At 34.3% G+C, this 27,145-nt stretch overlaps 7 protein-coding genes and 4 long non-coding RNA genes across 11 annotated transcripts; 3 read left to right on the top strand and 8 right to left on the bottom strand.

The window, feature by feature from the left end:
- The first annotated feature begins 824 nt into the window (after positions 1–824).
- Positions 825–2,255, top strand: LOC139100308 (uncharacterized). The gene is made up of 3 exons (XM_070652935.1): positions 825–1,193; positions 1,420–1,505; positions 1,569–2,255. Exons 1-3 carry the CDS (start codon positions 977–979, stop codon positions 1,809–1,811), a joined length of 546 nt encoding a protein of 181 aa, XP_070509036.1. The 5' UTR covers positions 825–976; the 3' UTR covers positions 1,812–2,255.
- Positions 2,251–4,475, bottom strand: LOC139100309 (uncharacterized). The gene is made up of 4 exons (XR_011545428.1): positions 4,461–4,475; positions 2,911–4,372; positions 2,540–2,610; positions 2,251–2,483 (listed from the first exon to the last, which is right to left on the bottom strand). It is a non-coding gene; the product is annotated as an uncharacterized lncRNA (long non-coding RNA).
- A 789-nt stretch (positions 4,476–5,264) lies between these two features.
- LOC139100326 (uncharacterized) lies at positions 5,265–6,889 on the bottom strand. Its single transcript, XM_070652947.1, has 3 exons — positions 6,515–6,889; positions 5,878–5,954; positions 5,265–5,806 (listed from the first exon to the last, which is right to left on the bottom strand). Exons 1-3 carry the CDS (start codon positions 6,750–6,752, stop codon positions 5,423–5,425), a joined length of 699 nt encoding a protein of 232 aa, XP_070509048.1. The 5' UTR covers positions 6,753–6,889; the 3' UTR covers positions 5,265–5,422.
- A 921-nt stretch (positions 6,890–7,810) lies between these two features.
- Positions 7,811–9,457, bottom strand: LOC139100321 (uncharacterized). Its single transcript, XR_011545432.1, has 4 exons — positions 9,365–9,457; positions 8,671–9,072; positions 8,269–8,333; positions 7,811–8,199 (listed from the first exon to the last, which is right to left on the bottom strand). It is a non-coding gene; the product is annotated as an uncharacterized lncRNA (long non-coding RNA).
- A 405-nt stretch (positions 9,458–9,862) lies between these two features.
- On the bottom strand, positions 9,863–11,179 carry LOC139100316 (uncharacterized). The gene is made up of 3 exons (XR_011545430.1): positions 10,934–11,179; positions 10,734–10,810; positions 9,863–10,669 (listed from the first exon to the last, which is right to left on the bottom strand). It is a non-coding gene; the product is annotated as an uncharacterized lncRNA (long non-coding RNA).
- A 719-nt stretch (positions 11,180–11,898) lies between these two features.
- LOC139100301 (uncharacterized) lies at positions 11,899–13,531 on the bottom strand. The gene is made up of 3 exons (XR_011545427.1): positions 13,044–13,531; positions 12,674–12,750; positions 11,899–12,266 (listed from the first exon to the last, which is right to left on the bottom strand). It is a non-coding gene; the product is annotated as an uncharacterized lncRNA (long non-coding RNA).
- Positions 13,532–14,053: 522 nt separating this feature from the next.
- Positions 14,054–16,107, bottom strand: LOC139100154 (zinc finger protein piragua-like). Its single transcript, XM_070652759.1, has 2 exons — positions 14,903–16,107; positions 14,054–14,607 (listed from the first exon to the last, which is right to left on the bottom strand). Exons 1-2 carry the CDS (start codon positions 15,621–15,623, stop codon positions 14,261–14,263), a joined length of 1,068 nt encoding a protein of 355 aa, XP_070508860.1. The 5' UTR covers positions 15,624–16,107; the 3' UTR covers positions 14,054–14,260.
- A 263-nt stretch (positions 16,108–16,370) lies between these two features.
- Positions 16,371–18,456, top strand: LOC139100109 (large ribosomal subunit protein eL27-like). Its single transcript, XM_070652704.1, has 3 exons — positions 16,371–16,450; positions 16,828–17,059; positions 18,134–18,456. Exons 2-3 carry the CDS (start codon positions 16,841–16,843, stop codon positions 18,323–18,325), a joined length of 411 nt encoding a protein of 136 aa, XP_070508805.1. The 5' UTR covers positions 16,371–16,450; positions 16,828–16,840; the 3' UTR covers positions 18,326–18,456.
- A 516-nt stretch (positions 18,457–18,972) lies between these two features.
- On the bottom strand, positions 18,973–20,060 carry LOC139100311 (ADP-ribose glycohydrolase OARD1-like). The gene is made up of 3 exons (XM_070652938.1): positions 19,824–20,060; positions 19,455–19,641; positions 18,973–19,102 (listed from the first exon to the last, which is right to left on the bottom strand). Exons 1-3 carry the CDS (start codon positions 19,974–19,976, stop codon positions 18,993–18,995), a joined length of 450 nt encoding a protein of 149 aa, XP_070509039.1. The 5' UTR covers positions 19,977–20,060; the 3' UTR covers positions 18,973–18,992.
- Positions 20,061–20,372: 312 nt separating this feature from the next.
- On the top strand, positions 20,373–20,881 carry LOC139100381 (ubiquitin-like protein 4A). The gene is made up of 2 exons (XM_070652997.1): positions 20,373–20,649; positions 20,775–20,881. The coding sequence occupies exons 1-2, from the start codon at positions 20,373–20,375 to the stop codon at positions 20,879–20,881; spliced, it is 384 nt and encodes a 127-aa protein (XP_070509098.1).
- Positions 20,882–21,868: 987 nt separating this feature from the next.
- Positions 21,869–22,928, bottom strand: LOC139100222 (DNA-directed RNA polymerase II subunit RPB7-like). Its single transcript, XM_070652830.1, has 2 exons — positions 22,799–22,928; positions 21,869–22,453 (listed from the first exon to the last, which is right to left on the bottom strand). The coding sequence occupies exons 1-2, from the start codon at positions 22,808–22,810 to the stop codon at positions 21,944–21,946; spliced, it is 522 nt and encodes a 173-aa protein (XP_070508931.1). The 5' UTR covers positions 22,811–22,928; the 3' UTR covers positions 21,869–21,943.
- Between the last annotated feature and the right edge of the window lie 4,217 nt (positions 22,929–27,145).

Below are 27,145 nucleotides of genomic sequence, written 5' to 3'. Positions count from 1 at the left end.
AATTTGAAAATAATCAATTTGATGTTGTTTATTGAGAAGTTTAGGGTGTTGAAAAATGAAGGGAATGAGATCATTATGTAGATGTTGGGGATGTGATTAGTAGGAGAAGTAGGTATTCAAGAAGGGTAGTTTGGGGGTCAACTCCATTCCCTCTCTCTTTTTTGGAAAAGTTCCTCAATTTTCTAGCAATTTTTAATGAAAATTTTCAAAATCTCTTCAAAATTGATTTTGCATATGCTCTTGTGGAACCATTAAGACCTTCTCATGTTTTGCCGTAAACATGGTGACAAGACCGCGAACTAGTGACAGCATTGTGCAACCTTCGGAGGGAGTGAGGGGGTTTGAAGTGCTTTAGATGTAATTTTTTGTAAAATTTTAAATAAACTGAGAAAAAAATTCAAAAATGTTGAAAAATGTCTGTGAAAATATGAAATTTGGATGCCTTAAATTTTAAAAATATTAACAAAAATTTAAAAAAATTTAAAAAATTTAAAAAATTTTAATAGAATTTGTAAAAATTTAAAAAAAAAAAATGAAAAACTTAAAAAAAAAATTAAAAATTGTAAAAAAATTTAAAATTGTGAAAAATTTGAAAAATTTAAAAAAATTTAAAAAATATAAAGAAATTTTAAAAATTCCAAAAAAAATTGTAAAAAATTTAAAAATTGAAATAAAATCATTTAATTCACTAAAAATACAAAAAAATCTCTAGAAATATTAATTCAACATTCCAAACTAATCCTAACGTCTTTCCAAAATTCAAACTCCAATCCCACCACATCCACACCTCACCATATCCACCTCCCGCATCACCACCACAACCAAATCTCCACCCAGCTGTTTCTCTCGTCAAAACAACACAAAAAAGATGTAAACACAAAAAATTTAAATCAAATTTTTCATCTAAATTATTAAAAAAATCTAGGAATTTTTACACATCCAGTACCTGATAAGCATACACAAAATAGTCAACAAGATGTTAACAGTCAATAAGTTTATGTGTCATATAGAACTATTTATCGGTTGTATTATAATTGGCATGATCGATGCCGTACTCAGTTTGATATTTTTTGTCTATACAATATTGGATATAATTAATCATAATAGTGATCGTGATGACTATGGGAAGGTACGGACGAAACGTACACCGTATTATAATGGATATTCTAGGCCACATAATGGACCGTTTGATCGTGAGTAGATTGTGGGGGGGTTTGGAGGGGTTTTGAGGGATTTTGAGAATTTTGAGGGGTTTGGTGAGGACTTGGGGGTACCTAATGACTTCATAGTGTACCCTGCGGACAGCCTGACCCCCTTTAACCCTCAACATACCTCCAAAACTCCTCCATACCCACATAAACCCCCCAAAACCCTCAAATCATCACCCAATTAACATTTTGACCACTTTTTCAATTTTAGCATTCGTATTCTTTAAAGCTGTGCTGTTTATCATCTACTTCCTGCATTTTGTCTACTGTATTTACCTCATAGCAGCAGCACTGAAGGTATGTAGCCCATCAGATCCAGATTATATCCTATAAATTCCTGAATATCCTCAATATTTCCAGAAATCCACAAAGCACATCAAACGATATCTCCTAGTCAGCGCATTTACAACAATTGCAACATTTTGTGAAGGATCACTGCTGGTGTTTAGCGTTGGACTTACGGAAATGGCTGTAAATTATTTTGTATTTACAGCATGGAATATTTATTTTATTATTTGTGTCTATTCATATTATACGAGATATGATGACAGTTTGAGTAATGACTCGATAGACGTGATTGAGACGCAGGTGATGAGGGTGTGAGGGGTATGAGGGGTACAAGGGGTATGAGGAGTACGAGGGGTACAAGGGGTACAAGGGGTAAGAGGGTTAGGTACTGTATTGACAATTGAGATTGATGTGACATTTTGTGTAATATTTAAGACAGTGCTGTCTAACCTGTGTGCTGTGGTACTCTAGTGTGTCCTTGGGAATGATTGTTAGTCACCGACACAACGGGTAACCCACGGGGAGTTCCCCTGGGGTTTCGCGATGTTCATTTACATTTCCCGGGTTTTTTCCCATTGTGTCGGTGACCAGCAACCCTCTGGAATGCCAAAAACCGTATAAAATGTAAGGTTCTGGTCGAGTCTTACCACCAACATGTACCCCGAGGCAAAACAGATTAGACAGCACTGATTTATATCCTATAATAGTAAACATATCTCGAATAAAATATTTTTTAATAAAAAACAGTCCAAAATTGAATTTTTTCAATTTTTTTCATAGCCATTCCTTATTTTCCTGAACAAGATCCTTATTTTGTATACATAAATACAGTGAATATTCACATAGTAGAAGATAAACTTCAATCACAACACAGAACATTAGGAATCCAATTAAAAATCCGTTGTCAATTGTCATCAAGTAGATTACGACATAGAATAAGAATATTGTTTTGACGAAGATGTATGGAACTAGGGATGATGAGGAGTTCTGTAATGGGAATTGAGAGATTAGAGCCAAAAAGATGTAATCAGCAAGTGACTTACCGAGTACGTTCCATTCACAAATAACGAACAAACTACGATAATTGAGATGCAGACAATGATGATCAGCAGATCTGGAATTAAAGGCAAAAAAGTGAATTTTAAATTGAGGTTCAGGTGCCTTCACACAAGAATTATAGAATTTTTGACTTTCAGGTGCCTTCACACTTCAATTTTGACATTCAGGTGCCTTCACACTTCAATTTTGACATTCAGGTGCCTTCACACTTCAGTTTTGACATTCAGGTGCCTTCACACTTCAGTTTTGACATTCAGGTGCCTTCACATTCGAAATTTAAAATTCAGTTGCCTTCACATTCGAATTTTTAACATTTAGGTGCCTTCACACTAACCTAAATCCCTACAATACTCACATAATCCATTAGATTTGGTCTGCTCGACAGCTTCATGTGTTGAATTTGTGAATGTTCCTTCAAATGACACCAAAATCCGTCCATTAAATGCCCCCTTAAGGGTCGCATTCATCACACCTTCAATTAAGCTCTCCTGTTCCTTCTGTAAAGTCGCATTTTTTGAAATAGTTTGCTGTAAATTCTGTTGAGTTCCAATTTTTATGAATGCAGCAATAAGTGCCAATGAGGACAGAACAATTTGTACGACAGCATGCACACAACATCCAACTTTAAGGTCAAAACAGAAGAAGCAACTGTTGACAATTGGTCGTCTCATCTTTTTGCTGTAGCTGCTGCTTTCCGGAAATGAGTCGAGCATTTTAACGGAATTTTACTCAAAATTCAGCCTAATTTGATTCAATTAATGCAGCAACAAGTCGGTGATCTTGTAAACATCCAAACTGATTAAATTGAGGCTGATTTTTTATATTCTTAGAAAGTCATTAGCGGATGAGACACAAAAAAATAGAAAAAAAAGTCGTCTGAACTGTGACAATATTCACGAAAAACTGAGAATAAAAAGAATTTCCAAAAGGAAAAAAAAATGTGTTTGTTTGTGGCAATTTGAGTGAGAATAGACAACGCATTAGGTCAGGTGTGGTCAACCTTTTGTTGAGTTATGGGACATGAAAGAGTTCTCGTTGTGCCGATTTGGATGAATTTTGGAATTTGAGGTTGGGAACGGGACTGGGACCGGAATTGGGACTGAGACTAAGACTGAGACTAAGACTGAGACTAAGGCAGGAAGCAAGACTAAGATCGAAACCGGAACTGAGACTAAGACTGAGTCGTGAACCTAGAGCAAGATTGGAACCGACGCCAACCCACCAAAGCCAATCCTTAATTTTTAGGTACCCTTTCCACTTACTTTGCCCACCACTGTACATAACTAAGCATACTGATGAATTATATCAATAGCTAATGAATTTTGTATGCAAATGGTATAGTGCCCAACTGAGAGAAATGCGTATATGTAAAGTGCTTTTGGGTATTGAAGTTGTAAATATGATAATGAGAATGTTTTGATGAAAATAAAAAAAAATGTTATGAAGATATGCTAATTATTATTGTGGGGGTTATTCGTTGATGGCGTAATGGGAAGTAGACAGGAGTTTTTTTTTTGACAAAACTGCCCGTTTTATTGCTGACAAGCTGACTAATTCCGAATGGACAAAAATACGTTGCAACTAGTTGATGACCAGTTAATGTAGAGTTGGAGATGAAGATGATAAGTAAGTAGTTACTGTGCATTTTGACATAAGTGTTGCTATCAGGGTTTCATTGAACGATATACGGTCCTTAGAGACAATAAATGGTGTCCCAGATCGATATGACTCTATTGTAGAGCCAAATTCAGCAGAATAGGACCATCTGTTAGAGTCACTACAACTTAAGGTCATCTTCCCGTTTTATAGACATTTTCCTGTAAAAATTGAGGTTTATAGGGAAATTCACCAGATATTTAGCCAAATATGTGTCAAAAATTCGGCCAATGAAAATATGAATCTCACCAGCACTTCTAAACTAATCCACATGATATTTTCTCTCAAAAAAACTCTTTTTAATTTCAATGTCAAAAAATGTTTTTTTTTTTTTTTTTTTGTTCTAAAAATAAACAAATAGAAAGAAAAGATTTGAATCATTAAAAACCTTTTAAGAAAGTTCAAAGGCAGAAACTGATACAATGTTGCCGTGTAGATGCCTCTGTATTAAGATGGGGGAATGTAAAGTATGATCAAAAGAAGTTTTAAGTCATACATCGGTGATTATAGGTTCATTTTAATCAATTGTGAATCTGTTATGGAGTATGCAGAGGGATATGGCTAAGAGATGTGGAATTGGGTAAGCCGAAGTCTGACTCCAAAGCTGTCCAAATGTCAAGTGGAAAGCCTTTTGTTGTGACTTGAGCTCTACATAGAAGGCATATAGTAGCATTAAGTAAGTAAGTATGACAAAGAAATAGAACAGGTACTGTCATGCTACCACTTGTGCCACTTGTACTACTCAGTACCACATGTTAAACCATACCAGGTGCATCAGTACACTGTTTGCACCCTACTTTGTCGTACAATACAACAAAAGGACGTAATAAGACATTTTTTAGGATTTTTTTAGGAAAAACTGTAAAAAATTAAAGAATCATTTCCAAAAAAGAAAATTTTGACCCCCAAAACCCCCTTTAGTTCCTATGTCAGTCTAGTATTTAGTCTAAGTCAGCTATAGGACATCATACCACAACATACTCTAGCAACAACTACTTGAAGTAATCCAAAACACCAAAAGACATTGTTTAACATTTTTTAAACCTTTATTAATTCATTTGAAATACATATTAAGTTGCAATTAATAAATATCCAATGAACAACACGAGTGTGCCTACATATGACATCCATTTGAAATCATACAAAGTTCAAGATGAAATCCATAAATCAACTTTGTGTCGCTCAAATTGTTCAGGAATTGATCTGTAAATTTATTGTCCATTATAATATGGTTGTTGCTGTTGTGCCTGATCATGTCCATCACCTTCATAATATCCTTCCTGATTATAATATCCATCAGTTTGTTGCGGTTGTTGCTGATGTGTTTGATAATTGACAGTTCCATTGACATGTCCATCAGATTCAAATGCCTGCGTATATCCATGTGCTGTTGGATTGTTGTAGGCTACGTCCTGCTGGATGCTTGGGTCATTGAAGAGATTCAAGTACAGCGAATAGGCACAAATGAAGAAGTAAAGCTCAACGACACCAATCATGAGTGTTATAAAGTTTAAAGTCATGACGGCAGCGCAGCAACAAAGGACGACGAAGATTCCGGTGAAGAATAAGTAAGGCTTCATTTTTGATGGATCGTACTGGATGGAAAATATGAGGAAAATTATTTGTGGAAAATTGCCAAAAATTTGATGTTGTTGTAATGACTTACTGATTGGATGCCTTTGATGTACCATAATGTGATGAATGTGACGAAGACGGTGACGACGAGGATTATCAAGCGGGAGACTGGTTGGGAAATTGGAAAATTTTGTTAATTAATTAATAAAATTCAAAATTTTTGAAATTTTTCAAATTTTTTTAATTTTTCCAAATTTCAAACTAAATTTTTTTTAAAAAAAATTAAAAAATTAAAAAATTTGGAAAATTTCAAATATTTTGAAAAAAAGAACAAGAAATAAATTTTAAAAAAATTTGGAAAATTTCAAAAAAAAATTGAAAGATTTTAAAAAAAAATTGAAAAATTAAAAAGAAAATTGAAAAATTAAAAAAAGATTTGAAAAATTATAAAATAAAATTGGAAAAGTTTAAAAAGTTAAAAAATACATATAATTTGAATTTTTTAATTTTTAATTTTTTCAATTTTTGAACTTTTTAATTTTTTCAATTTTTTTATTTTTTTTATTTTTGCAATTTTTTAATTTTTTTAACATTTTCAATTTTATCAATTTTTTAAATTTTTCATTTTTTTTTAATTTTTTCAACAATCTCTTTCGTTTTTTAACTTTTAAATTTTTCAATTTTTTAAATTTTTTAAATTTTTTTAAATTTTTCAATTCTTTACTCACTAATATCAAACGTATCCGTAAACTCGTCATGCTGCTCAGCATCAACTTTAATTTCAACATTTTCAACTTTTAACTCTTTTGACGTATTAAAAATCAAAAAATACAGGAACTCTAAAATCACTAAAATGCACACCCCAAAGTGAATCCAAGCAATGACAACATTTGCAGTAATTAAGTTAAAATAACAAAGGAAATTTGGCACCGTTGGTGGCTTAATATCTGGCATTTTTAGTGGCATTTTTGAGGTTAAATTTTTCAATTTTTTTTTTTATTTTTTTAAACTTTTTGCATTAAAATTTAATTAATTTTTTCACTTTTTTTAACTTTTTTTCTATCTAAATTTCACTAAATTTTCACTTAATTCATAAGAAATTTGGACTTAACTTTTAACTCTTATGGATATGACGATTCAAACACTACAGAGACAGCGATCAGACTGACTATGACGATGAGTCAAGTTTTATTTTGTCGTCATAGTTCTGAGATGAAAACGAGGAAATTCCGCAAAAAAAGCAACAACAATTATTTGGCGCATGCTAAAAGCTGGTCTAATGAGAGCATGAATGGAGCTAAATTTGTGTTGATTTTTAGGTTATGTTGCTGAAAATTCAAGGTTATTCCTTGGGGTCGTTGATCAGATGAACTAAGGGTCGATGTTGAAGCCATTAGAAGAATCATATGGAGTCCGAGTGAGTTCTGCAAGGGTCTATATCTGTCATTTCTGTCTGTAAAGGACATCTAGGGACTACACTTTATCCATAGTCTGTATCTTTGTGACGTTCAAACAGAATGGAATTTAGAATATTGAACCATATTTAGGCGAATCTGTTAATTAAGGAGTAAGGCCACTGTGACAGCAACAAATGACAATAAGATGGGCAAAAATTAAGATTCTGGAGTAAATTAAATATGATTTTTTTATTGATCTGTATGGTGAAAATAAGAAATGTACGCAGACTTGATGTCGTCGACAATAAATCTTGTTTTTGTATCTAAGGAAAAGCATTACTTTTCGTAGTACTGATGCTGTAGATAAAAGAGTGATACTAAAATGCTAAATCTGGTCAGAATGTGAATCTGAAGACGAAGACGAACCAGATAAACTTGAAGATGGTCAATCAAATGCGGTGCTGCAATAAAAGCATCAATATCAAAGAGTATTGAAAGAATTAAAACGTAAATTCAATGAAAACAGACTTCCTGACGAGTAGTCTCTCTAAAAACATCAAACTTTTCTTCTATCCTCACTACTCCTTTGTTTTAATAAAATTTCCAAAAATAAAGCACTTTTCCTTTACACAACATTTTATTGCATTTTTTATTCATCATATTTCAAAGTAATTTAAAAACATCAATCATTTCCGAAGGCACACAACGTTGAAATGACCGACAATCCGAACCCAGACCATCTTGACTCTGGCTTAAGGTCGGATCCCTTTGAGTCTTATCCGGAGGCAGCTTGATCATGGGATTTTCGCTTATATTATGCGAATTTCTTTTAATTTAGATTCAGTTACCATATTGCAGTACAAAGATCTGACATTAATTATACAATAGATCAAGATTACAATATTAGCTACAGTATAGTAATTCCTATACTCTTTAAAGAATGAGAATAGAAAAATGTTGTACAAAATGTCGAATGTTGTGAAAATTAGATGTGGAACTAGCTTATAGGGCAGATTCTGTAGAGAAAAATTTGAGTGAATTTAGAATTAATTGATCAAATTTGTTAGGATATCGGACAATCTCACCTTCTGGATACCTTTAACAGCCAAAATACAGACACTTATTGCGATGACATGCTTCAGCAGTTCAGCTACACAAAAATAGGGACAAAATTCAATTAAATTTGAATAATAATTGATATTATTCAGCTAATTTGGAAGGCACAAGTCGTATAAATGACCAAGAATCCGACACCAGGTCAGTTAGACTCTGGTTATGTACCAGATTCGTTAAAATCCAGTCACATCCAAGAGTCAAGTTAGCTTGTCTCAGTATAGCAAAATAAGATGTTCAAGCATATTGCCCAATTAGGCTTTTGCGAAACAGCATAATTGAAGAATGTGCTTGATCACTTTATAGGCATATGTCTTAAGCAACCACATTTTCAGCCATTTCTCCACCATATGCCTTATCCATCCTAAACTCACCATTTTTCGTGTCAAACTCAAATTTCCTATATTTCGTGTATTTCCTCTCCATAACAAAAGTTTCAAAATAAAATTTCTCAAAATCAAAATTTTTTATTTCAACTTCCTCAACAGCTTCTTCCTCTTCCTCCTTTTGTGGATGCTCCGAATTTGTATTGGCAATAAAGGTAGTCAGAAGATAAAAAACGAACAGCAATTTGAAAAAATACAGAATCATTTGGATGTAGACGATTATGATGACTCCTTTACGGAGATCGTAACAGAAGAAGGATTTTCTGAGGATCATGGGGGTGGACTGTGGGGGGCTGGATGGAGAGGGGTACTAAGGGGTTACGGGGGGATGTTTGGTGGCTGATTTTTGAGGTTTTGGGAAATTTTTTTGAAGTTTTGTACTAAATTGACCTGAAATTAAAGTTAAATCAAGATTGAATAGCTGAAATTTGGTTATTGAACAGGAATTTTGTTCCAGACCGGCTTGACACTGACTTGGTGTTGGATTTGGACATTATGCTTTGTTCAAGCCCTCCTGGTTTTGAATTAAGCTTGAATTAGAGCTTTTATGGACTCAAATCGACCTAATTCGACTTTTCCATATAAAATCCAAGTGGACTTCAAGCTCTGGTTGTCAAATCCAGCACCAAGCCATAGCCACGCCACCCTAGCACCATATTTCGACCTTCTTACCCCAACTTACCCCTATTCTGTTCCAACTTCCTAGTCCAATTCACCCGAATTCCACAACTACACTGCGTAAATCCCAATCTTCATTATACTACTGACATAAAATGTATAAAAAAAAATGAATTCAAGATGCCAAATTGTCTGCCTACAACAGTAATATTTGTACTATTTACTGCATGCTAAGCGCATGTCTGATATTGAGATATAATTCATAGTCAACTTCTTGAATTTTGTTACATTGTTTCTGAAAAAATTATACTTGAACTACTTTTTGACTGCTTACAGTCTTTAAAGCTGCAGTCGATGAAGATGAAAATAAGAATTTTTGACACAGTTTTAAATGTGCAGGTTTGGAGATGAAAGAAGTGAAAATAATCGATGACGGTTGGAGACTTGATGGCGACGGAACCTGAAAAAATCAATGAGATGGAGATGGATGTGATGAATGAGATGAAAACAGCAGTTTAGATGGGAGGAGAGATCAAAGAAGACTTGAATCCTCAAACGGAAGTTGAACTGTATTTTATTGGATGTAAAGCTTGAATTAAGAATTACAAAATATTGTCAAATTTTATACGAATTATATCTAATCTTAGCATTGAGTCTATTTCTACTCGAATAGCATAAGTTGGTGAATTGATCCAAATTTTGAACTTCAGGCTGGCATGACCCTGACTAGGTTCCAGTAGAGCTCGAAGTCTGCTTGGATTTTGTATGGAAACGAGTCAACTTGAGCCAAAATGAGCTCAAATCGGCTCAATTTCATACAAAATCCAAGTCGACTTGGAGCTCATTTTCGCTCAAGTTGACTCAAGTTACCTCAAGTTGATTCAAGTTAACCAAAGTTGACTCAACTTGACTCAAGTTGACTCAAGTTGACTCAAATTGACTCAAGTTGACTTGAATCGATTCAAAATTCGAGTCGACTTCAAGCTCTATTGGAACCTAGTCAGTGTCATGCCGTCATAGTGGTGCTGATTCCAGGTTCAAATCCGACACCATGCCACAGTCACTCCAGCCCTCCTTCCACCTTTTGAATCTCTTAACCAACTTGCACATCCCTACTTGTACTCTAACCTTAAAAACTACACTTAATTTATTCCCAATATTCAGCTTCACTTTCATTCCAATCCTCCGGCTTTACAAACTTCAAATAGACCGAATAAGCACAGATGAAAAGATAAATTTCACCAACAAGTATCATTGTGGCAATCAGCATCGGATAAGACAGTGCTGCAATGTGCAGGATGTAGATAAAGTACGCGAACAAATTTATCGTTTTGAAGAACAGATAGGCGATCATTTTTGATGATTGTTCCTTAAAGGGAAAAATGGAATTAAGGATTTGTTATTGAGGCTATATCCAGGTAGGAGGTACATACCTTCTTGATACCTTCGATGAATATTAGGAATATAGCAGTTGATATGAATCCAACTAGAATCCTCGACAAGTTGAACACTGAAGGAAATTAAGAAAATATTGATTTCAAGGCTTAAGTCCACAATTTTGCAGTTCTGACTCCATTGGATATGAATTTTTGGAATTTTAGAGTCCAGACTTCCTATACCTAATCATACTCACAAGGTCCACTCGCAAACAATGGCTTCAACTCATCAGGAACATCAAAAAAATATCCATCATCTTTCTGTTCAGCCTTAGTTGTCATAAACTTCATTATACCAATTCCAATGGATATTAAAGCCACAAAAAATTGAAAATATGCATAAATAATATTTCCAGTTGCCAAATCGCAGCAGAAACAGAATTTTTTGACAGTTGGATCTCCCATAGTTTGAGGATGAATTTTAGGAACCGATGTAGATAGCTCAAAACTTAGCCAAACAATGAATAAACAATCACACAATTTTAAGATCGAGTTTCATTGAGATTGATTAATTAATTTAATTAATTCGTTGAATTTTGAATTGAAATGTGTCGATTGTGTGACACAATTGTGTGATGGTTGTAAAGATGTGATTAATACAGATGCAAAATAGAGATGAAGATGTGATTTTTGGGGTTTTTTAGGGGGATTGGAGAGTTATGGGGGATGGATTGTGAAGCTTATAGGGTTAAGATAGTCAAGCAGGAATCTAGAGTCGTATGAATCAGTGATTGCATCCCTGAAATGGGTCAGTGACCCCATGTAACAAATCATGATGTCTCTATCAAGTCACATGACTGTCATATGACGGCTTATAGGGTTGAGAGGTTCATGAATGGATTTGGAGTCATATGAGACAGTGATGGGATCTATGGAAAGGGTCAGTGACTACAAAAGACACACTATGATGTCTCTGAGAAGTCACATGACTGTCATATGACGGAAAAATCATGAAAAATTCATCAAAATTGACACAATAAATACATTTACAACATTGTTGCCATATTGAGTCACTTGAAGACACTACTAAATCATAGCCAACCTAAATCCCAATCCTCCAGATTCAGCAATCAACCTTTAACCCTTCTTCCCCTAAATATCCCCCTATTCATCCCCATCACCCCACAATACCTCCAATAAACCCATAAAAAATTGCTCAAAATTCATTTAAAAATTTTATTTAAATTTCATCAAAAATGGACGGAACAGTTCAACATAAATCAAAAATTCTTATTCCTGATAAACCAGCAAGTTAGCCTTATGATGTCCAACATTTATCATTCCACTCGTCACCCTCGGTGCATCAAGAGTCTCCTTCAACTGCTGAAAATTTGTATTAATTTGGAAATTATCAATTCGTCCATCAATTTCAATCTTTTTGTAGACAGAATAGCTGATTAATGATGTGTAGAAGAAGATGAGGGAAATGAGCATGGCTTTCCATGAGAGGTCTAAGATTCCGTGGATGAAGAGCACTGAACCGAAGATGATGCTTTTGAGGATGTATGGGAGCAGCTTGTGGATGTGATTCTGAAATGATATTTGGAATTTTAGTTCTGTTTTGGATGGCATAGGTCGGTTAATCGATCTAAAATCTGGCACTAGGCAGACGTGACTCTGACATGGGTTCCAACTGGATCTAACAAGTCAGAGTCAAACCAGACAGCGCTGGATTTTTGCAAATTTAATCGATTTGTGTTTAAGGGTCAAGCAGAGTTGGCAAGACTCTAATGTGGAGGCACCTCCATTGGTGTCCGGATTCCATTTGATGCGATTCCATAGTCCGTTTTTGACTGTGCTCTGGTCTTGTCAACCCCAGAGTACAAGGCACTTAATGTGAACAAAATGACTGCTGTACATACCTGACTGGAACAAGGTGCGATTAGTCAACTAATCGCAGCCTATTTTATTTCAGACAATTGGATATCAGTACTTACATGTTTCAGTCCATGCAGAAAAATCCCACAAATAGCAATGAATGTTGACAGAACAGCCACAATAATGAGGGTAATTGCTGTAAATTAAGTTTTGATATTCATGAATTTTGACATTTTGTTGGGTTCAAGTGCATATTTTTCGTCCAAAAACAGACCTGGATGAAGTATAAAGCATATCCCGAGTAGCACAAGTCGGTTAATCGTTCAAATATTCGACAGCAGGCCAGTGCTGATCGATTAATCGATTTGTGCTCCTTGTGTATTGAAAAGCATGAAATTGATCCACAATTTGATCAAAATATGATCAATCAGTTCCAAAACCCTCGAAAAACCCATCTTGATGACCCCTTAAGCTTCCCATTTGACTCACCTAAGTTCAATGGTCTATATTTGAATGCATAATACTCAAATAGCTCATAAAATCCAAACGATATCACAAATACATACAAACAGATGTAAATTGAGCAGAAAATCTGATTTCCAAGCTTTAGATTCAGGAAGTAAAGGACTTGATTGACTTTTGGGAGCTTCATGGCTTGAAATATTCTGATTTATTGCTTGAAATTCTTGATTTTTGATTGGAAATTCCAGACTTTTTCTTGACAATTGACACAAAATTCTGGATTTGATGACTTTTGAGCTTTAATTTCATAAAATCCTCAAAATCTTCAACAAGTTCCTCTAAAAAATCACTCAAAAATCTCCAAAAATCCCACTAAATATGCAAAAGTCCATCAGCATTTCACCTCTCAACCTCGTCAATTGAATCGTTCTCAAAATTGTCGTCTAATAAGCTGTCTGAAGGCTAATTAAATGAATATATATTCTGACTGAATATCAAACCGACTTGAGACTTTGAATGCTGTAAAGTGACTGAAATGAATAAGTGATATTTGTGTGATGAGATTGATGTGGAAAGAAATGAAGAAATTTTTTAAGATTTTTTGGAACATGATTGGATGCAGAATTGATTGAGGGGTTATGGGGGCATATTGGGTGGGTTAATGGGTATGTAGGATGTGGCTAGATGTCTATTCAACCTTTTATATGCAAATAAATCTGATTGATTTCACTAGAACAGTGGTAAGTGACCTTATCTGTACCACGGCACACCTTGGTGCACAGAAACTGCTTCCGGCATGCTGCACGGGGAACACATTGGTGGCCATGACACAGAGGTTGCCCATCATTGGTTTAGAGATCAGCTAACATCTATAAGTGACACCTATAAGTGGTTTATGTGCCGCAACATACAATTTTGCACTTTATCATGTATAACACATGTCATCCACACTAGTATGGCTCAAGTATCTAGCCATAGAAGTTGCTAGATGTGTAGTGACCATCCATTAGGTTCCCTCAATCAAAATGACAGTCTGATGAATTTTAATTAAATTTTTATTTAATTTTTACAACAATTTACATATTGATTATTGAAGCTAGGTGCTTAGTATACCAGATTATATAAGACATACCGAGCAAAAGCTTCAAGACCTCGACTGGACAGTCAAATTGGACTCTTTGCTCTCTTGTTCTGTCTTCTTGCCATACCTCGCCCTAAGTACTTCCTATCTCTAACTTTCATCCTCAATTAATATCATCAAGTGTCGGCAGAAGTCCCTCCCCATTAAGGCTATCCTCCAATCTCTGAAAGTCCTCTGGGTGCATCGTACTCAAATGTCTTCTGATGTTTGACGTTCCACCATTGTTGATTCTTTGTGACCAAATTTTTGAAGTTCCATTCTCTCTCATACAAATCAGACATTGATATTTGAAGCAATTATTATCGTTCTCAAGTGATGTGATTGTTATGTACTCGATGTACTTTTGTTTCTTTGGTGTTGCAAATATTTTTCGGGTCAGTTCCGATGAGTTTTTGATGATTTCTTGAAAATGTTCGGTTTTTAGTTTGGATGGTGGTGAGATGTTGTATTCTGGAATGGAAATTGAGAGGAAATTAGGAATTTTAGTATTAGTAAAGCTGAGCGTTAGTCAAGCTGAGCGACAGTCAATTTGAGCTTCAGTCAAGCAGAATGTTCGTCAAGCTGAGCTACAGTTAAGCTGAATGTCAGTCAAGCTGAACGTTGGTCAAACTGAGCGTTGGTCAAGCTGAGTGTCATTCAAGCTAAGCGTTAGTCAAGTTGAACGTTAGTCAAGCTGAGCGTCAATAAGACTGAGCGTCACTCAAGTTGAGCGTCAGTCGTTAAATTCAAATTCCAATAAACTAACCTGGATGATGCATCTTAATATGCCGCTTCAAATTAGTCTTATGTGATATAAAAGCCCCACACAGCTTACATGACGTCGACACTTCCTTCTTACTATCATGCTCCATCATCATATGCCGCTTAACATTTTGTGTATTTGAGAAAACTTTGTCACAAAACCGGCACTTAACTCTCGTAATTTCACCGACCGTAACTCTCTCATATTTCGACTTCTTTCTTATTTTTGGCTCAATTGGAATTATTTCCTGATAGTCATCATCATCATCATCATCATCACCGTCATCATAGTCATTGCCACTCTCATTTGACTCATACTGTTCATCATCAGGCTGATAACTTTCGTCCACAAACTCAATTGCACTGTTAAAAGGATCTTTTTCAACTTTTATGGTCGTAACTTCAGGTAGCTTTTGTGGTTCCTTAGTACTTGATGATCTTGTCGGTGCTGATGACTTTGCAGGCTCTGAATTCTTACTGGACATTTTAATCTTTCCAGACTTAAATTTAATATCACTTTGAAGGCTCTTTTCTCTCAGCTCATAAGCTTCGGTGACAATCCTCAGACATGTCAGGCAGATACTCTTTGGATAGTTGTCTGATGGATCAATGTTGACTGGACATATGAGTGATATTAAGTCTGATATGAGATGATCATTTTTGAATGAGAATACTGAAGTGAGAGCTGGGGTTTGGGTGATGCAGAGACGGCAGATTGAGGACATTTTTAGGGGTAGTGGGGGATGATAAGGTTCTATTGATTCACTGTGGATTGCAGGGATGGATGGCTTCTATGTTTGTTGCTCTACCTCCTTATCAAGATTTATCCTGGAATTTGATGGATATGATATCTTAGTCAGCAAGCTCTGTGAAGTGATTCTGTGGCTTTAGTGAAAAATTTTGAGTTGAATGTGCTGTTTTATTGCAAAATCTGCTGGATTTGAGTCAATTGGATCTAAACTTGATGAACTTTTGTCATTTTTGCAGGTATTTTTGAGATTTTTTGCAATTTTTTGGTGAATTTTGATTAAAATCACCAAAATTTGAAGGAATTTCTTAAATTTGAAGGAATTTCAATGCTTTTTTGTGACAATCCCCAAATTTTAACTGACTTTCCTGTTTTTTAAATCCAAAATTCAATTCAAAACTGAATTAATTCTATTAAAAATTCAAAAAAGTTTGCCTTAAAAAACTATTTTTTGTTGATGTAAACAGATAAAGTTATAACATAGTGTCGACAGTCTACATCTGAAGGGTACTCAACTATGTCATTTTTGAAAAAAATATCCTAACGGCTTTATGTTGTCAAATTGACAAATTTACATGATTTTTGATTCATTTTTCAATTTTAAAAATTGAAAAAATCAAAAAAAATTAAAAAAAATTCAAAAAAGGTCAAAAATTAATCCAAAAAATTCATAAAAATTCAAAATTAATATTCAAAAATTCCAATTCTTTCACACCCCTTTTCCATCCAATCGACATAGCCAACCTCCCCCGTCGACAACTCTATCTCTTTCTTTTTCCTTACCCATCGTGCGTCAATACGGACGTAAGTTTCACAAATTTATTATTTAAAATTCATTAATTGATGGAAAATGTGATGGAAATCTCGTGAAAAGTGCCGCATCTATCTCACATCCTTAATGTCCTCAAAGATCACCAAAAGATTGCCAAAAAATTGTGCAAATTTAGACAAAAAATTAAATTTAAAAAAATTCTTTCGTGTGTTTTAAAAAATTTTTGCACAATTTTTGAATTTTATCAAGAAAAAGTTGGCGAATTTTGATCCAGATCAGGAAATTCCAATGGATATCCTCCAAAACAGCACAAAAATTACCAAAAATTACATTTTCCATCAACTTTTTATTTTCATAACAAAAAACCTAACCACAAAAAAAATTTCCAAAATTTGTTCCTCAATTTCAGTAAACAAACAAAAATGGGCAAGATTATGAAATCTGGCAAGGTTGTGCTCGTGCTGAGCGGGCGATATGCTGGTCGTAAAGCGATCATCATGAAGACATTGGATGATGGTACATCAGATAAAATGTTTGGACAAGCACTTGTTGCTGGCATTGATCGTTATCCACGTCGTGTAACAAGACGTATGAATAAAGCTAAAGTTCACAAAAATTGTAGAATAAAGCCATTCATTAAGGTGAGTTGATTGTTTGTGGTTCCTGGGGGTATATGGGGGCTTGGTGAGGGATTAAGATCTGTGAAGCATTTGTTGATCTTTTAGTGTTTATAGACCTCGTTGTAGTGAGCATCATTTGATATTGTAGCTTGTATTTGATGCAGTAGACAATTGTTAGTCATTGCTGGGGGTTTAGATGACTTCCTGACAAGTTAGGACGCTATGTCATTCAAAAAATCAAAGTACAAGCATGACTAAGTGTCAAGTTTGAGTTTAACTCAGTTTTAAGCAATTTCAACCTCATGACAAAGCTCTAGAGCAGTCAATTAGGCTCTCTTACCCTTTCAGCAGTCAAAACACTTAGTCTTCACATGTTAAGAGCTTACAATCCTTCATTGTCAACAAACGACAGTCGATTGTTGATTTGTTAGTAAATATCAACTTAAGCATCAACTATGCATCATAATTTGATGGATAATTCAATTGAATGCACTCATGTTAAGCTTAATAAGGCTAACATTTAAGTGACAAAGCTGCTTTTTGATGTAGATTGTAATTTAAGCTGCTTTAAGCATGTTTATTCATGTTCTGCATCGATATTTTTCCTCAAATTACTCCTCCAAAATTCAACATAATTTTCTACAGTTCATCCATAACTGCAGACCTGTGGGTATTAAACTGTAGGTTTACAGTCTTGGACAGAGTATATAATTTGGATCTGGGTTATAAGATACAGTTCAGAGCTTGAAGTCCCCTCGGATTTTGTATCCAAAGGTCGATTTAAATCTACTCAACTTGATAAAATATCCAAAATGACTTTGAGTTCTGATTAGATTTAACATGATCAAAAGCTTAGTCATCTCCCAGTCCACCTTCAATTGATAGCTTCTTCCACATATTGCCAATCTCTGCAGCATGCCATCTTCTTCATTTTGCTACCTTCTGTAGAAGGTTGTCTACATCTAGAAGGTCACCTACAGATGCAACATACCCAAGCCAGTCATTCTTCACCAAACCCCTACAAATTTACCCCAACAAGCCAAAACCCCAACAAATTTACTTCCAAAACTAATCTAATTATTCTTATAATTTTAGCTCGTAAACTACAATCATCTCATGCCAACACGTTACAGTGTACCAGAAGTAACACTCGATAATAAATACAGCGTAAAGGACTTGAAAGATCCAATTAAGCGCAAGAAGGCACGTTTCCAAATTCGTATGCGCTTTGAGGATCGCTACAAGAGCGGCAAAAACAAATGGTTCTTCACAAAGTTGCGCTTCTAAACTTAAACCTTAAAAGTGTAATTGTGTAAAATTAAATTTGTGCAAAAACAAAATTTCATTTTTTGTTCCTTTAATTTTTTGGAAATGTGAAAATAAAAGCAAGTCGCATTTGAAAAAAAAAGTATGATAAATTGTTGATGGATTTATTCATTTTTGGGGGCTTTGAAAGGGTGGATATAGCTCAGAATGATACTCGGTCTGTCTTGTGTTGAACGTGAGGGTCCACAGCACGCTACAGAGACTGCAGCGCATTACAACGCACATCAGATTGCTTGCTAAGTCACGGTGCGTCGCTACATCAACTGCAACACGCTTAGTTGCCCTGACGACGCAACAACAGCTGAACTCTACTGTTATCCCATCCAAAGTGCAATTTTCTAATTTCTACTTTACAGATCAGCAACTATTTGACCATTTTCAGACCATTACTCATACCTATATACCAAAGAACTCCTGGAAGGAAACTGTCAATATCGACAGTATTGCTATTGGAAATTTTCAGGCAAAAGCCAGTGATAGAGTCAGCTTAAGGCGTCATCTGAGGAAAGCCATGAATCACAGTTGATCTGTGCGGTCGTTGAACTTACTTAAGTTTTCATACCTAGATCCAGCTGACTGTAAACATTGACAACAAATTTAAACAGTAATTTTGGTTTTTTTAAGTCTTTTATTTTCCTGGTGAATAAACATAAACATCAACTTGAATATCATCATTCTGAAAGACGTTCCTCAATCTCTTCTCAACTTCGTTCCATTGTAGCTTGTCCAGTCCACATCCTAAAATAGGGAAAAATGAAGGAAATTGGAATTAAATTCATATATTTGTATCTGATTCTCAAATATGTCATGCAAGTGTGACCAATTTAAGTTTCAAATGCATTTTGCTAGCCGTACAGATAAACTGTGATTTATGGCATCTGAAATTGACTCTATCACTGGCTTCCCTTTACCAACAACCAAATGCTCAACTGTCTCTATGCAAAATTCGTATTGGTGCTCCAAGAGCAACATGTCGATGGTACCTAAAAGCGGTCCAGCAATAGAGTCAGATGGGGGTCTATTATAGCAATCTAGGCTCCAAGTCGGAGCATGGTTCCAGTAAGTAACTAAGTCCCAATAGTCTACATACCTATCTGTGGCATCGCAACTTGCTTAACATTATTAGCAATCATATGATCCCTCATTGACTTTAGTGAACTTTCTAGAGATTCATAAGATGGAAGTACACCTGGTGCTGTTACTGGCTTTGTGACTAGATAGTAGATGTATCTGTCTGGAATGTTGACTTTTAGGACTGCACAGAGACCGGATTTGACCTGGAAGAAGAGAATTTGGAGGAAATTTGTGAGTTTTTGATGAATTTTTGGGAAATTTGGGCAAAATTTGCAGATTTTTGGTGAAAAATTGCGGATTTTTGTTTGAAAAATTGAGAGAATTCTCAAAACTGGAACCAAAAATCCTCAAAAAATCCACAAAAATTAAAACAAATTTTACTTACATTTTGACCCTTGAGATAATCAACTTTTCCAAACAAATCACGAAATTTGACAGCTATTCCCATTCCCATCTTGAAATCAGCACCAACACAATGTGCAAGTGACACTGTGGCTGAGAACAAGTCACCATTTATAGTCTTTAGCACAAATCCCATCGTAAATTTTGGATATTCTTAAAAAAACTTTAAAATTTTCCGGTTTTTTTGTTGTTTTTTGAAAAATTGATGCAGAGATGACTAGATGAGGGGAGCTACTGATTGAAAAATTGGGAATTTTGATCATTTTGTAGTAGATTTTTTGGTACCTGCAGCCAACTTCACGTTGTATGGACATATGTAGAGTCGACTTGACAAATTTTGTTATTTTGATTTGAAAACTTTTAAAAAATTTGAAACTTTTGCATTTTAGGGGCTGCATTTAGAGTCTATAGCTCATTAATTAAGGATATTGGAATCAACCTAACCTCAAAATCTAATAAATAAGCATAAAATCCATCAGAATCCATCAAATTTAATTTAATTCCTCCAAAATCCATCAAAAATATCCAAAAAATGCAAATAAAAATAAAAGAAATCAACGGCGACGAGTTCCTGATCCAAATTGAGTCATCCGAGACAGTTGCAGCATTAAAGTCAAAAATTGAAATTGAAAAGAAAATTTCACCGATGGAAATGAAGTTGCTGTTTAGTGGTAAAGTCCTTCAGGATGACAAGACACTCGGTGACTATAAAGTCAGTGAGACGAGTAAGATTATGCTGACCAGGGTGAAGGTGGACTTGAAGAGTTTAGTCCAAAAAGTCTTAGCTAAATATTATGATTCTGAGAAAGGTAAGGTTTTGGGTACAGTTGGCAGGGCTTGAGTTGGAGTCCAGATTCCAAAAAGTCCAGCCAACTCTGATTTTTGAGCTCAATTTTTAGTGCTGAAATCAAATTTGAATTTTTCTCAATTTTAGCTGCAGCAATTGCAACCCTAGTTGTGGCTAATATGAAGAAAAGAGTTCAGGAATATTCACTGGATGATATTGAACGACTTGCAGAGACATGGAATCACACAAGATAAAATATTTGTTGAATAAATTGAAATTTTTTTGTTTTTAAAATTATTGTGTATTTTTTTATGGAAATTCATGTTGTGGCAGTGATTGGTGTAGTTTTGAGTGATTTATTTGCTTACTTATCAACATTGCTGGTTGTGCAGATCAATTGCGCTTCATGATCTTCCTTAGATGTCTCCTTAAGCTGTCTCTATTTCTGGCTTCAGTCTGGCAATTACCGATAGATTTTCAGAAGCACCGAATAGTTCTAAATACCACAAATTGTCTAATTGATTCAAAATCCAGTCTCAGGCCAGAGTAAGACGGACATAATTCTGGATTTGGTCTTAATCTGGCAAAAAAAAAAAGTCACGAAGACTTAGTCTCTCATTTTGGATCGATCGGCGAATTTGTGCTATTTGGTAGTCTTGGATAGTTTTGATGAGTCCTGAAACTTGCATATTTTATAGTGCTGTATTGAGAAATTGCTAGAAACGCATCAAAAAGGAAGGAAGCGCTGGGCTGTAGTCTGCAGTTTCTGGTTCAGGTGAACCAATGTATGAACTAAAATAAAACTGGAGTCACCTTCTATGGTACTCTAGGATGTCTTTCACTCCAAATAAAAATCAATGCACTTCATACTAAGCTATAAATAAAATTGATCGGTTACAAGGATAAAGTACTCTATAATCGGCCACTCGTCCGAATTCACGTATTTTGAATGGCTTTTCAGATGTTCAGATGGGGATTAACAATTTCAGATCACGACACACAGTGTAAAAATATGTATAATTCATCACAGGCGATATGATTCCCTCTGGATCTAATGCAGATTCATCAAGTAGCTCGAGTGTTGTATACAGAGAAGTATTCATGGTTTACCTAGCTACAGTATACCAAAACAATGTACCTAGTCACAATTTGTATGTCATGAGTACTCAAACTTAGTTGGTATGACTAAAAGCAGCGAATTACACTGTCTAGTTTCATCTCCTAAAAGAAAACATTCTAAAATTCTTCTTAAAATTATTTATTTCTTTTTTTTTTCATCTTTCAAAAATTATTAAAAATTTACAAAAATAAATCCTTTAATTAAGAACTAATCCAAGGTAGTCGTCCATCAATGTTCCAATAGCAAAGATTCCAGTCGCATCAACTCTCGTACCAACAATTTTTAATCGAATCTTATCCTCAGCAGCTATCACAATGTCCTCATCCTTTGACTTATAACATGCTGGATTACTATTAGGACAGAACTGCATATCAGCTGGAATCGAGTGATGTGATATGAAGCACGACAGTGGACCAATTTCAGCAAACATTCCAACTTTGTTGACTTGCTTAACGACAGCATCGAGGACTTCGCCTTTAAATGGCCGGAAGACAATGGCTTTGTATTTGACTGGATAGACGACAAAGCCTTGACCAGCTTGAATGATTCCAGCACCAATATCGATGATTGTTGTTACGGCAATGACGAATCCATATTTACCGGTACAGGTTCCTTCAACTTCTGTGTACAGCTTTTGACGGACTGTGTCGAGGAGTTGTGGACCGAAGTAGCGCGGATGCAGGAGGATCTCGTGTTCTAGGGCGATCTAAAATTAGAGGGAAATTGAGAATTGATGAAAATGAAATTAAAACTATTAAAAATTATAAAAATTTAAAATTTTTAATTTAAAAAAAAAGAAAAATTTTAAAAAATTCAAATTTTTTAAAAATTTTAAATTAAAAAAGTAAAAAAATTTAAATTTAAAAAAATAAAATTTAAAAAATAAAACTTTTTTAAGTTAAAAATTTGAAATTTTTTGGTTTTTAATTTAAAAAATTTGATTTTTTTGATATTTTTTCCCACAATTTTTAGTAAGCAATTGAGCAATATTTTGAAATTTTTATTAATTCCACCTTAAATTCCTAATTTTTTCACATAATTTAATACTTACATGATAGAACATTTTGTGTTATTTAATATAAAACTATTTAAATTCTAATAATTTGGCTTATAAAGTTAAAAATTCAATTTTTAAGATTTTTTAACAATTATTTTCAAGCTGGTTTGTTTACCGGTGCTGAGTGAATGCTGATATTGTGAGGAAATAGAAACAAATTTATATGAAAAAAGTTTGAGAAGCTTTGGGAAAGTTGGGAAACATTCTGGTACTTAAAATGGATTTGAATTTTTGAATTATTGCGGGAAATAAAAAGTTTCTGAATTTGGGAAATTGTAGGCAAAAAATGATTTAATAAAATTAATATGTAATTAATTTAATTAAATTTTTATAAATTTGAATAACTACAAAGAAAAAATGAAAAATTTAAAAATTTGTAATATTTAAAAATTGAAACAATTTAAAAAAATTGGAAAAATTTTAAAAATTGTAGAAAAATGTGATAAATTTTAAAAAACTAAATTATTTAAAAAAGTTAAAAAAAAATTAAAAAAATTCAAAAAACCTTAAAAAATTTTTAAAAAAATAGTGAAAAGTTTAAAAATATTTGAAACATTCAAAAATTTGAAAAAAAAATTCAAAAATTTAAAAAAGTTAAAAATTATATAAAAAATGAAAAATTGAAAAATTTAAAAAAAAAATTTTGTTTTTATTTCTTTAAATTTCTTAAATTTTTAAATTTTTTATTTTTTAGCTTTTTAAATTTTTCAATTTTTTTTATAATTTTAACTTTTTTATGATTTGAAATTTTTTTTTTATTTTTCCAAATTTTTTTTAATTTTTCAACTTTTTTTTTAATTTTAAAATTTTTTTAAAATTATTTAAGTTTTTAATTTAATTACCTAAAATTTAGTAGATTAAGATAAAAGAAAATAAATCCAACTAGGGGTCGTTCACTTATTACGAGCAAGGGTGGTAGAGGGGAGAGGGGTAAATCACTCCCTGCCTAATCAGTGAATGACCCAACTTCCAACATTTTTCCATAATTAGTTTTATTTAAAAATAAAATAAAATAAAATTTTTTAACATATTTCCAATTTTGAATAAATAATTTTTAAGCCATAAATCTCATCAACAAGATCCCCAAAATGACCCCCAAAATTGTCGTTTGTGTTGCCACCTTAGCCCCACTCGTTTGCGTATTAATCCACTGTGCCTGATCACTCAGCCTCAACAATGTCGAACGTGGCATATTCAAATTACAGAAGTCATCCTGAACGACAATTGCAGCAATAGCAGTTCCATCACATGTGACTGGTGTGCCAACAAATCCACCACATTGTGTAAACTGTGCTGGAGTTCCAATAGCACAAAAGCCTGTATCACAGCTGACATCCGTTGCATTTCTAATCATAGCTGATGTAGCAACAAGTCGTTGTGCTGTCGGTGAAATTGTACTCAAGTCAAATCCATAAAGTGTACAGATACGATCCCATGTCAAGTCGACACGATGTCTTGGTGAGAAACGGAAGTGCTGATCAACACGATTTCCCATCCTTAAAATTGCCAAATTTTCATTTTGATTTCTAATAATCTGTGCTGGTGTGGCTCTTAATCCATGACCAAATTGATTACCACGGAATCGAATCGACAGCTGATTAGGGTCAGTGACAGCAATCAGCGGTATGTCATAGACATTTCTTGGTGTCAGGACATGCTGTAATGTGATTAATGTTCCAACACATAAGAAAATATTTTGTTGATTTGCCTGCAGTGCTACACGTTCGACCTGAACTGTAAACTCCAACACCTCACTGTCATCTGGTATGATAATTGGTCCTTGTGACTGTACACAGCTGCTGATAAGGAAAATTATCGAAAATAGGAACAAATTTTTCATTTTTTTTGGTTGTGCCTTGACAGAACTTGACTTGCTGAGGTAAAATCACTATCTAGACTGAATTTACGTTGATACCTTTTTGTCATTATAAAATAACAAAATAGCTGGAAAATAATATTTTAGGTACGGTAAAGCCTTTAGATTAATTGCAAAATGATGTGATAAGATAAATAGGAACCAGAAATTGACTACGGTGAGTCATTGGTCGATTGAGGTAAAAAAAAAAAAATTATGAAATTTAGTGGTTTTCAGGAAGCTTTTGCGCATTTTATTTTTGGGAGGAGTGATAATGTTGGCAAGTAAGGAATGGATATTTGAGTGGGTTGGATAAAGCGCATTTCCAAAAATTTGAGGGGGAAATTAATCTCCATTAACAAGTCTTGACATCATACAGCGCCATACGATGCATTCTACAGCTTAAAACACATCTTTACGTCCAAGCGTCAGCATAAAAATACCAATGTCATGCTATACAAGACGCTTATTGAGGTCATTGAATTGTACGGCTCAGAAACTTAGAATTCTACACAATCCTATGAATAAGTCCTTGCTGTCTATGAGAAACGAATATGGCGAGTGATTTATGGACCTATAAAATAAAGTGAAGTATACCAAAGTAGGCATAATTATGAACTCTATCAGCCTTTGAAAAGGACGCTAGAGTCCTTAATATCCCGAACTGGCAGAAGTTGTCGAAGGATAGAGCTGTCTACAGACGTTCTCTAAACGCGGCAATGGTCTCCCGTGCGCAATAGTCAAGAAACTAAATTAAGTACGTCTTGAAATGTTCATGACATGATAATCCATGACAGATATCCCAGAACCTAAATAAATAAAAAGAATCTGAAATCTTTTGCACTTAAAATCATAAATCCCGACTTTCACCTTAAGAAGGTGATTTGGGCTTACACATTCTTATCTCAATACCTTTACTTGCGTCTTGTTTACTGCAGTTTAAAATTTAATACGTAGTAAGATAATATTAATAATTTTTGTATACGTCCACGTGGAACTCATGAGTTTATATGGATGTCCTAAACATTTAATTGCTTAAATGCTTATTTTGCTGGTTATACAGACCAATTGGGAAACATGGCTTCCTTCAGATGACGCTTAAGATTGGTTCTATCGCAGGCTTTTGTCTGTCAGTTTATAATACCTAGTGCAAATGTACTGTCTCTATAAATAGCTGCTTTCCATGAAACATTAAGTTAAGCTCTTGTTATTGACTGTCTTATGGATTATTATGATTTAAACCTGTTAAATCTCATGGAATGAAGCTGTAGATCTCTATCTCCAGCTTGCTATCTACCAGAATTGCTCTTGTCATTGTAATTTGGCAGAAGCAAGCCAGTGATAGAGCCAGTTTTAGGTCAGGCTGAGAAACTAAGCGGTATCGGTGGTATTTGTATGAAATCGCATCTGAGGGCGCATCTGAGGGAGGTCATGGATCACAATTGCTCTGTATGGATAAGGAAGTGAGTAGGAACTAGAAAATATGCAATTTTCTGTAATTTTGAAGCTTTTGCTTTGTATTTTACTAATTCATGAAATTGATCAAAATTGACGAAACATCTCCTGATCAGTTCCACAAACCAATCACCAAAATGACGCACATGCCAACCTTCATCATCCCACTCATCCATCCAAAGTTCAATTCCAATTAAAAAACTCATTAAATTTTTTTTGTCGTGTTTTAATTAAATTCTCAACTTCTTTTATTTATCGCATAAATAATCTTAATCCTATATCTGATAAAAAATATATTTTTCTGGGAATGGGATTCATCACATATCAGCATTGACATCTGATAGTGCTAATCCCCACCCATAATCCATATTCACAGAAAAAAAAAGTCAAAAATAATAAAAATTTAAAGAATTTTTGATGTTAAAAAAACAACAAAAATCATAAAAATTGATGCAAAGACTTTTCCAGTTCCAGAATGTCGATGAATCCATTCAGCATGTCTCTCAAGGTCCATAATATAAGACACAGGACGTTGTCCACAATAATTATCCACAACGACCATTCCGCTGACTCTCTCGCCATCACAAATGATCGGAGATCCAACAAATCCACCACAAAATCCAAACTCACCAACCCGTCCAAATGTGCATGTAAAGTCACCACTAAATAGGAAGTTACACATTGTCGAGTTTGACTCAATAATTGATGGAATCATTCGCATTGGTTCACGTCCTTGCCATGTGTCGGACAACAGCTCACCGTACCCAAGTTTCGAACAGAAGTGATTGCCACGAATAAGACGTCCAATTTCACGATAAGTCATGGTAGCTGGTCCAGTTCTATTCGTATCAGCAGCTGCTAATCTCACAAGTGCTAAATTATTTTCAAGTAAATTATTTGGATGAAAATCAGGATGAAATATGACCGATTCAGGACGTGCTGTTTGTAATCCAATTAAATTTGTATTTCCAAATTCAACACGAAGTTGTGTCATGTTTAAGTTATGGACGGCAGATGCAGTTGTAACAATT

Source organism: Chironomus tepperi, unplaced genomic scaffold (genome assembly GCF_022539635.2).
Source record: "Chironomus tepperi strain 1889 unplaced genomic scaffold, CSIRO-AGI_Ctep_v1 contig_58, whole genome shotgun sequence".
NCBI lineage: Eukaryota > Metazoa > Arthropoda > Insecta > Diptera > Chironomidae > Chironomus > Chironomus tepperi.
Note: the sequence above shows the minus strand (reverse complement) of the source record. Positions and strands in the feature narration are given on the sequence as shown.

What these genes read in the sequence shown, in the direction of transcription:
- LOC139100109 (XM_070652704.1), top strand. Translation starts at nt 16,841, where the DNA reads ATGGGCAAGATTATGAAATCTGGCAAGGTTGTGCTCGTGCTGAGCGGG. An exon ending in GAATAAAGCCATTCATTAAG is followed by an intron (nt 17,060 to 18,133) that starts GTGAGTTGATTG and finishes TTATAATTTTAG; the next exon opens with CTCGTAAACTACAATCATCT.
- LOC139100308 (XM_070652935.1), top strand. Translation starts at nt 977, where the DNA reads ATGTTAACAGTCAATAAGTTTATGTGTCATATAGAACTATTTATCGGT. An exon ending in ACATAATGGACCGTTTGATC is followed by an intron (nt 1,194 to 1,419) that starts GTGAGTAGATTG and finishes TTTCAATTTTAG; the next exon opens with CATTCGTATTCTTTAAAGCT. An exon ending in TCATAGCAGCAGCACTGAAG is followed by an intron (nt 1,506 to 1,568) that starts GTATGTAGCCCA and finishes CAATATTTCCAG; the next exon opens with AAATCCACAAAGCACATCAA.
- LOC139100311 (XM_070652938.1), bottom strand. Translation starts at nt 19,976, where the DNA reads ATGGGATTTGTGCTAAAGACTATAAATGGTGACTTGTTCTCAGCCACA. An exon ending in ATTATCTCAAGGGTCAAAAT is followed by an intron (nt 19,642 to 19,823) that starts GTAAGTAAAATT and finishes CTCTTCTTCCAG; the next exon opens with GTCAAATCCGGTCTCTGTGC. An exon ending in AGTTGCGATGCCACAGATAG is followed by an intron (nt 19,103 to 19,454) that starts GTATGTAGACTA and finishes TCCCTATTTTAG; the next exon opens with GATGTGGACTGGACAAGCTA.
- LOC139100381 (XM_070652997.1), top strand. Translation starts at nt 20,373, where the DNA reads ATGCAAATAAAAATAAAAGAAATCAACGGCGACGAGTTCCTGATCCAA. An exon ending in ATATTATGATTCTGAGAAAG is followed by an intron (nt 20,650 to 20,774) that starts GTAAGGTTTTGG and finishes TCTCAATTTTAG; the next exon opens with CTGCAGCAATTGCAACCCTA.
- LOC139100154 (XM_070652759.1), bottom strand. Translation starts at nt 15,623, where the DNA reads ATGTCCTCAATCTGCCGTCTCTGCATCACCCAAACCCCAGCTCTCACT. An exon ending in TATTAAGATGCATCATCCAG is followed by an intron (nt 14,608 to 14,902) that starts GTTAGTTTATTG and finishes TTTCCATTCCAG; the next exon opens with AATACAACATCTCACCACCA.
- LOC139100326 (XM_070652947.1), bottom strand. Translation starts at nt 6,752, where the DNA reads ATGCCACTAAAAATGCCAGATATTAAGCCACCAACGGTGCCAAATTTC. An exon ending in TACGGATACGTTTGATATTA is followed by an intron (nt 5,955 to 6,514) that starts GTGAGTAAAGAA and finishes TTTCCCAACCAG; the next exon opens with TCTCCCGCTTGATAATCCTC. An exon ending in ACATCAAAGGCATCCAATCA is followed by an intron (nt 5,807 to 5,877) that starts GTAAGTCATTAC and finishes TTTTCCATCCAG; the next exon opens with TACGATCCATCAAAAATGAA.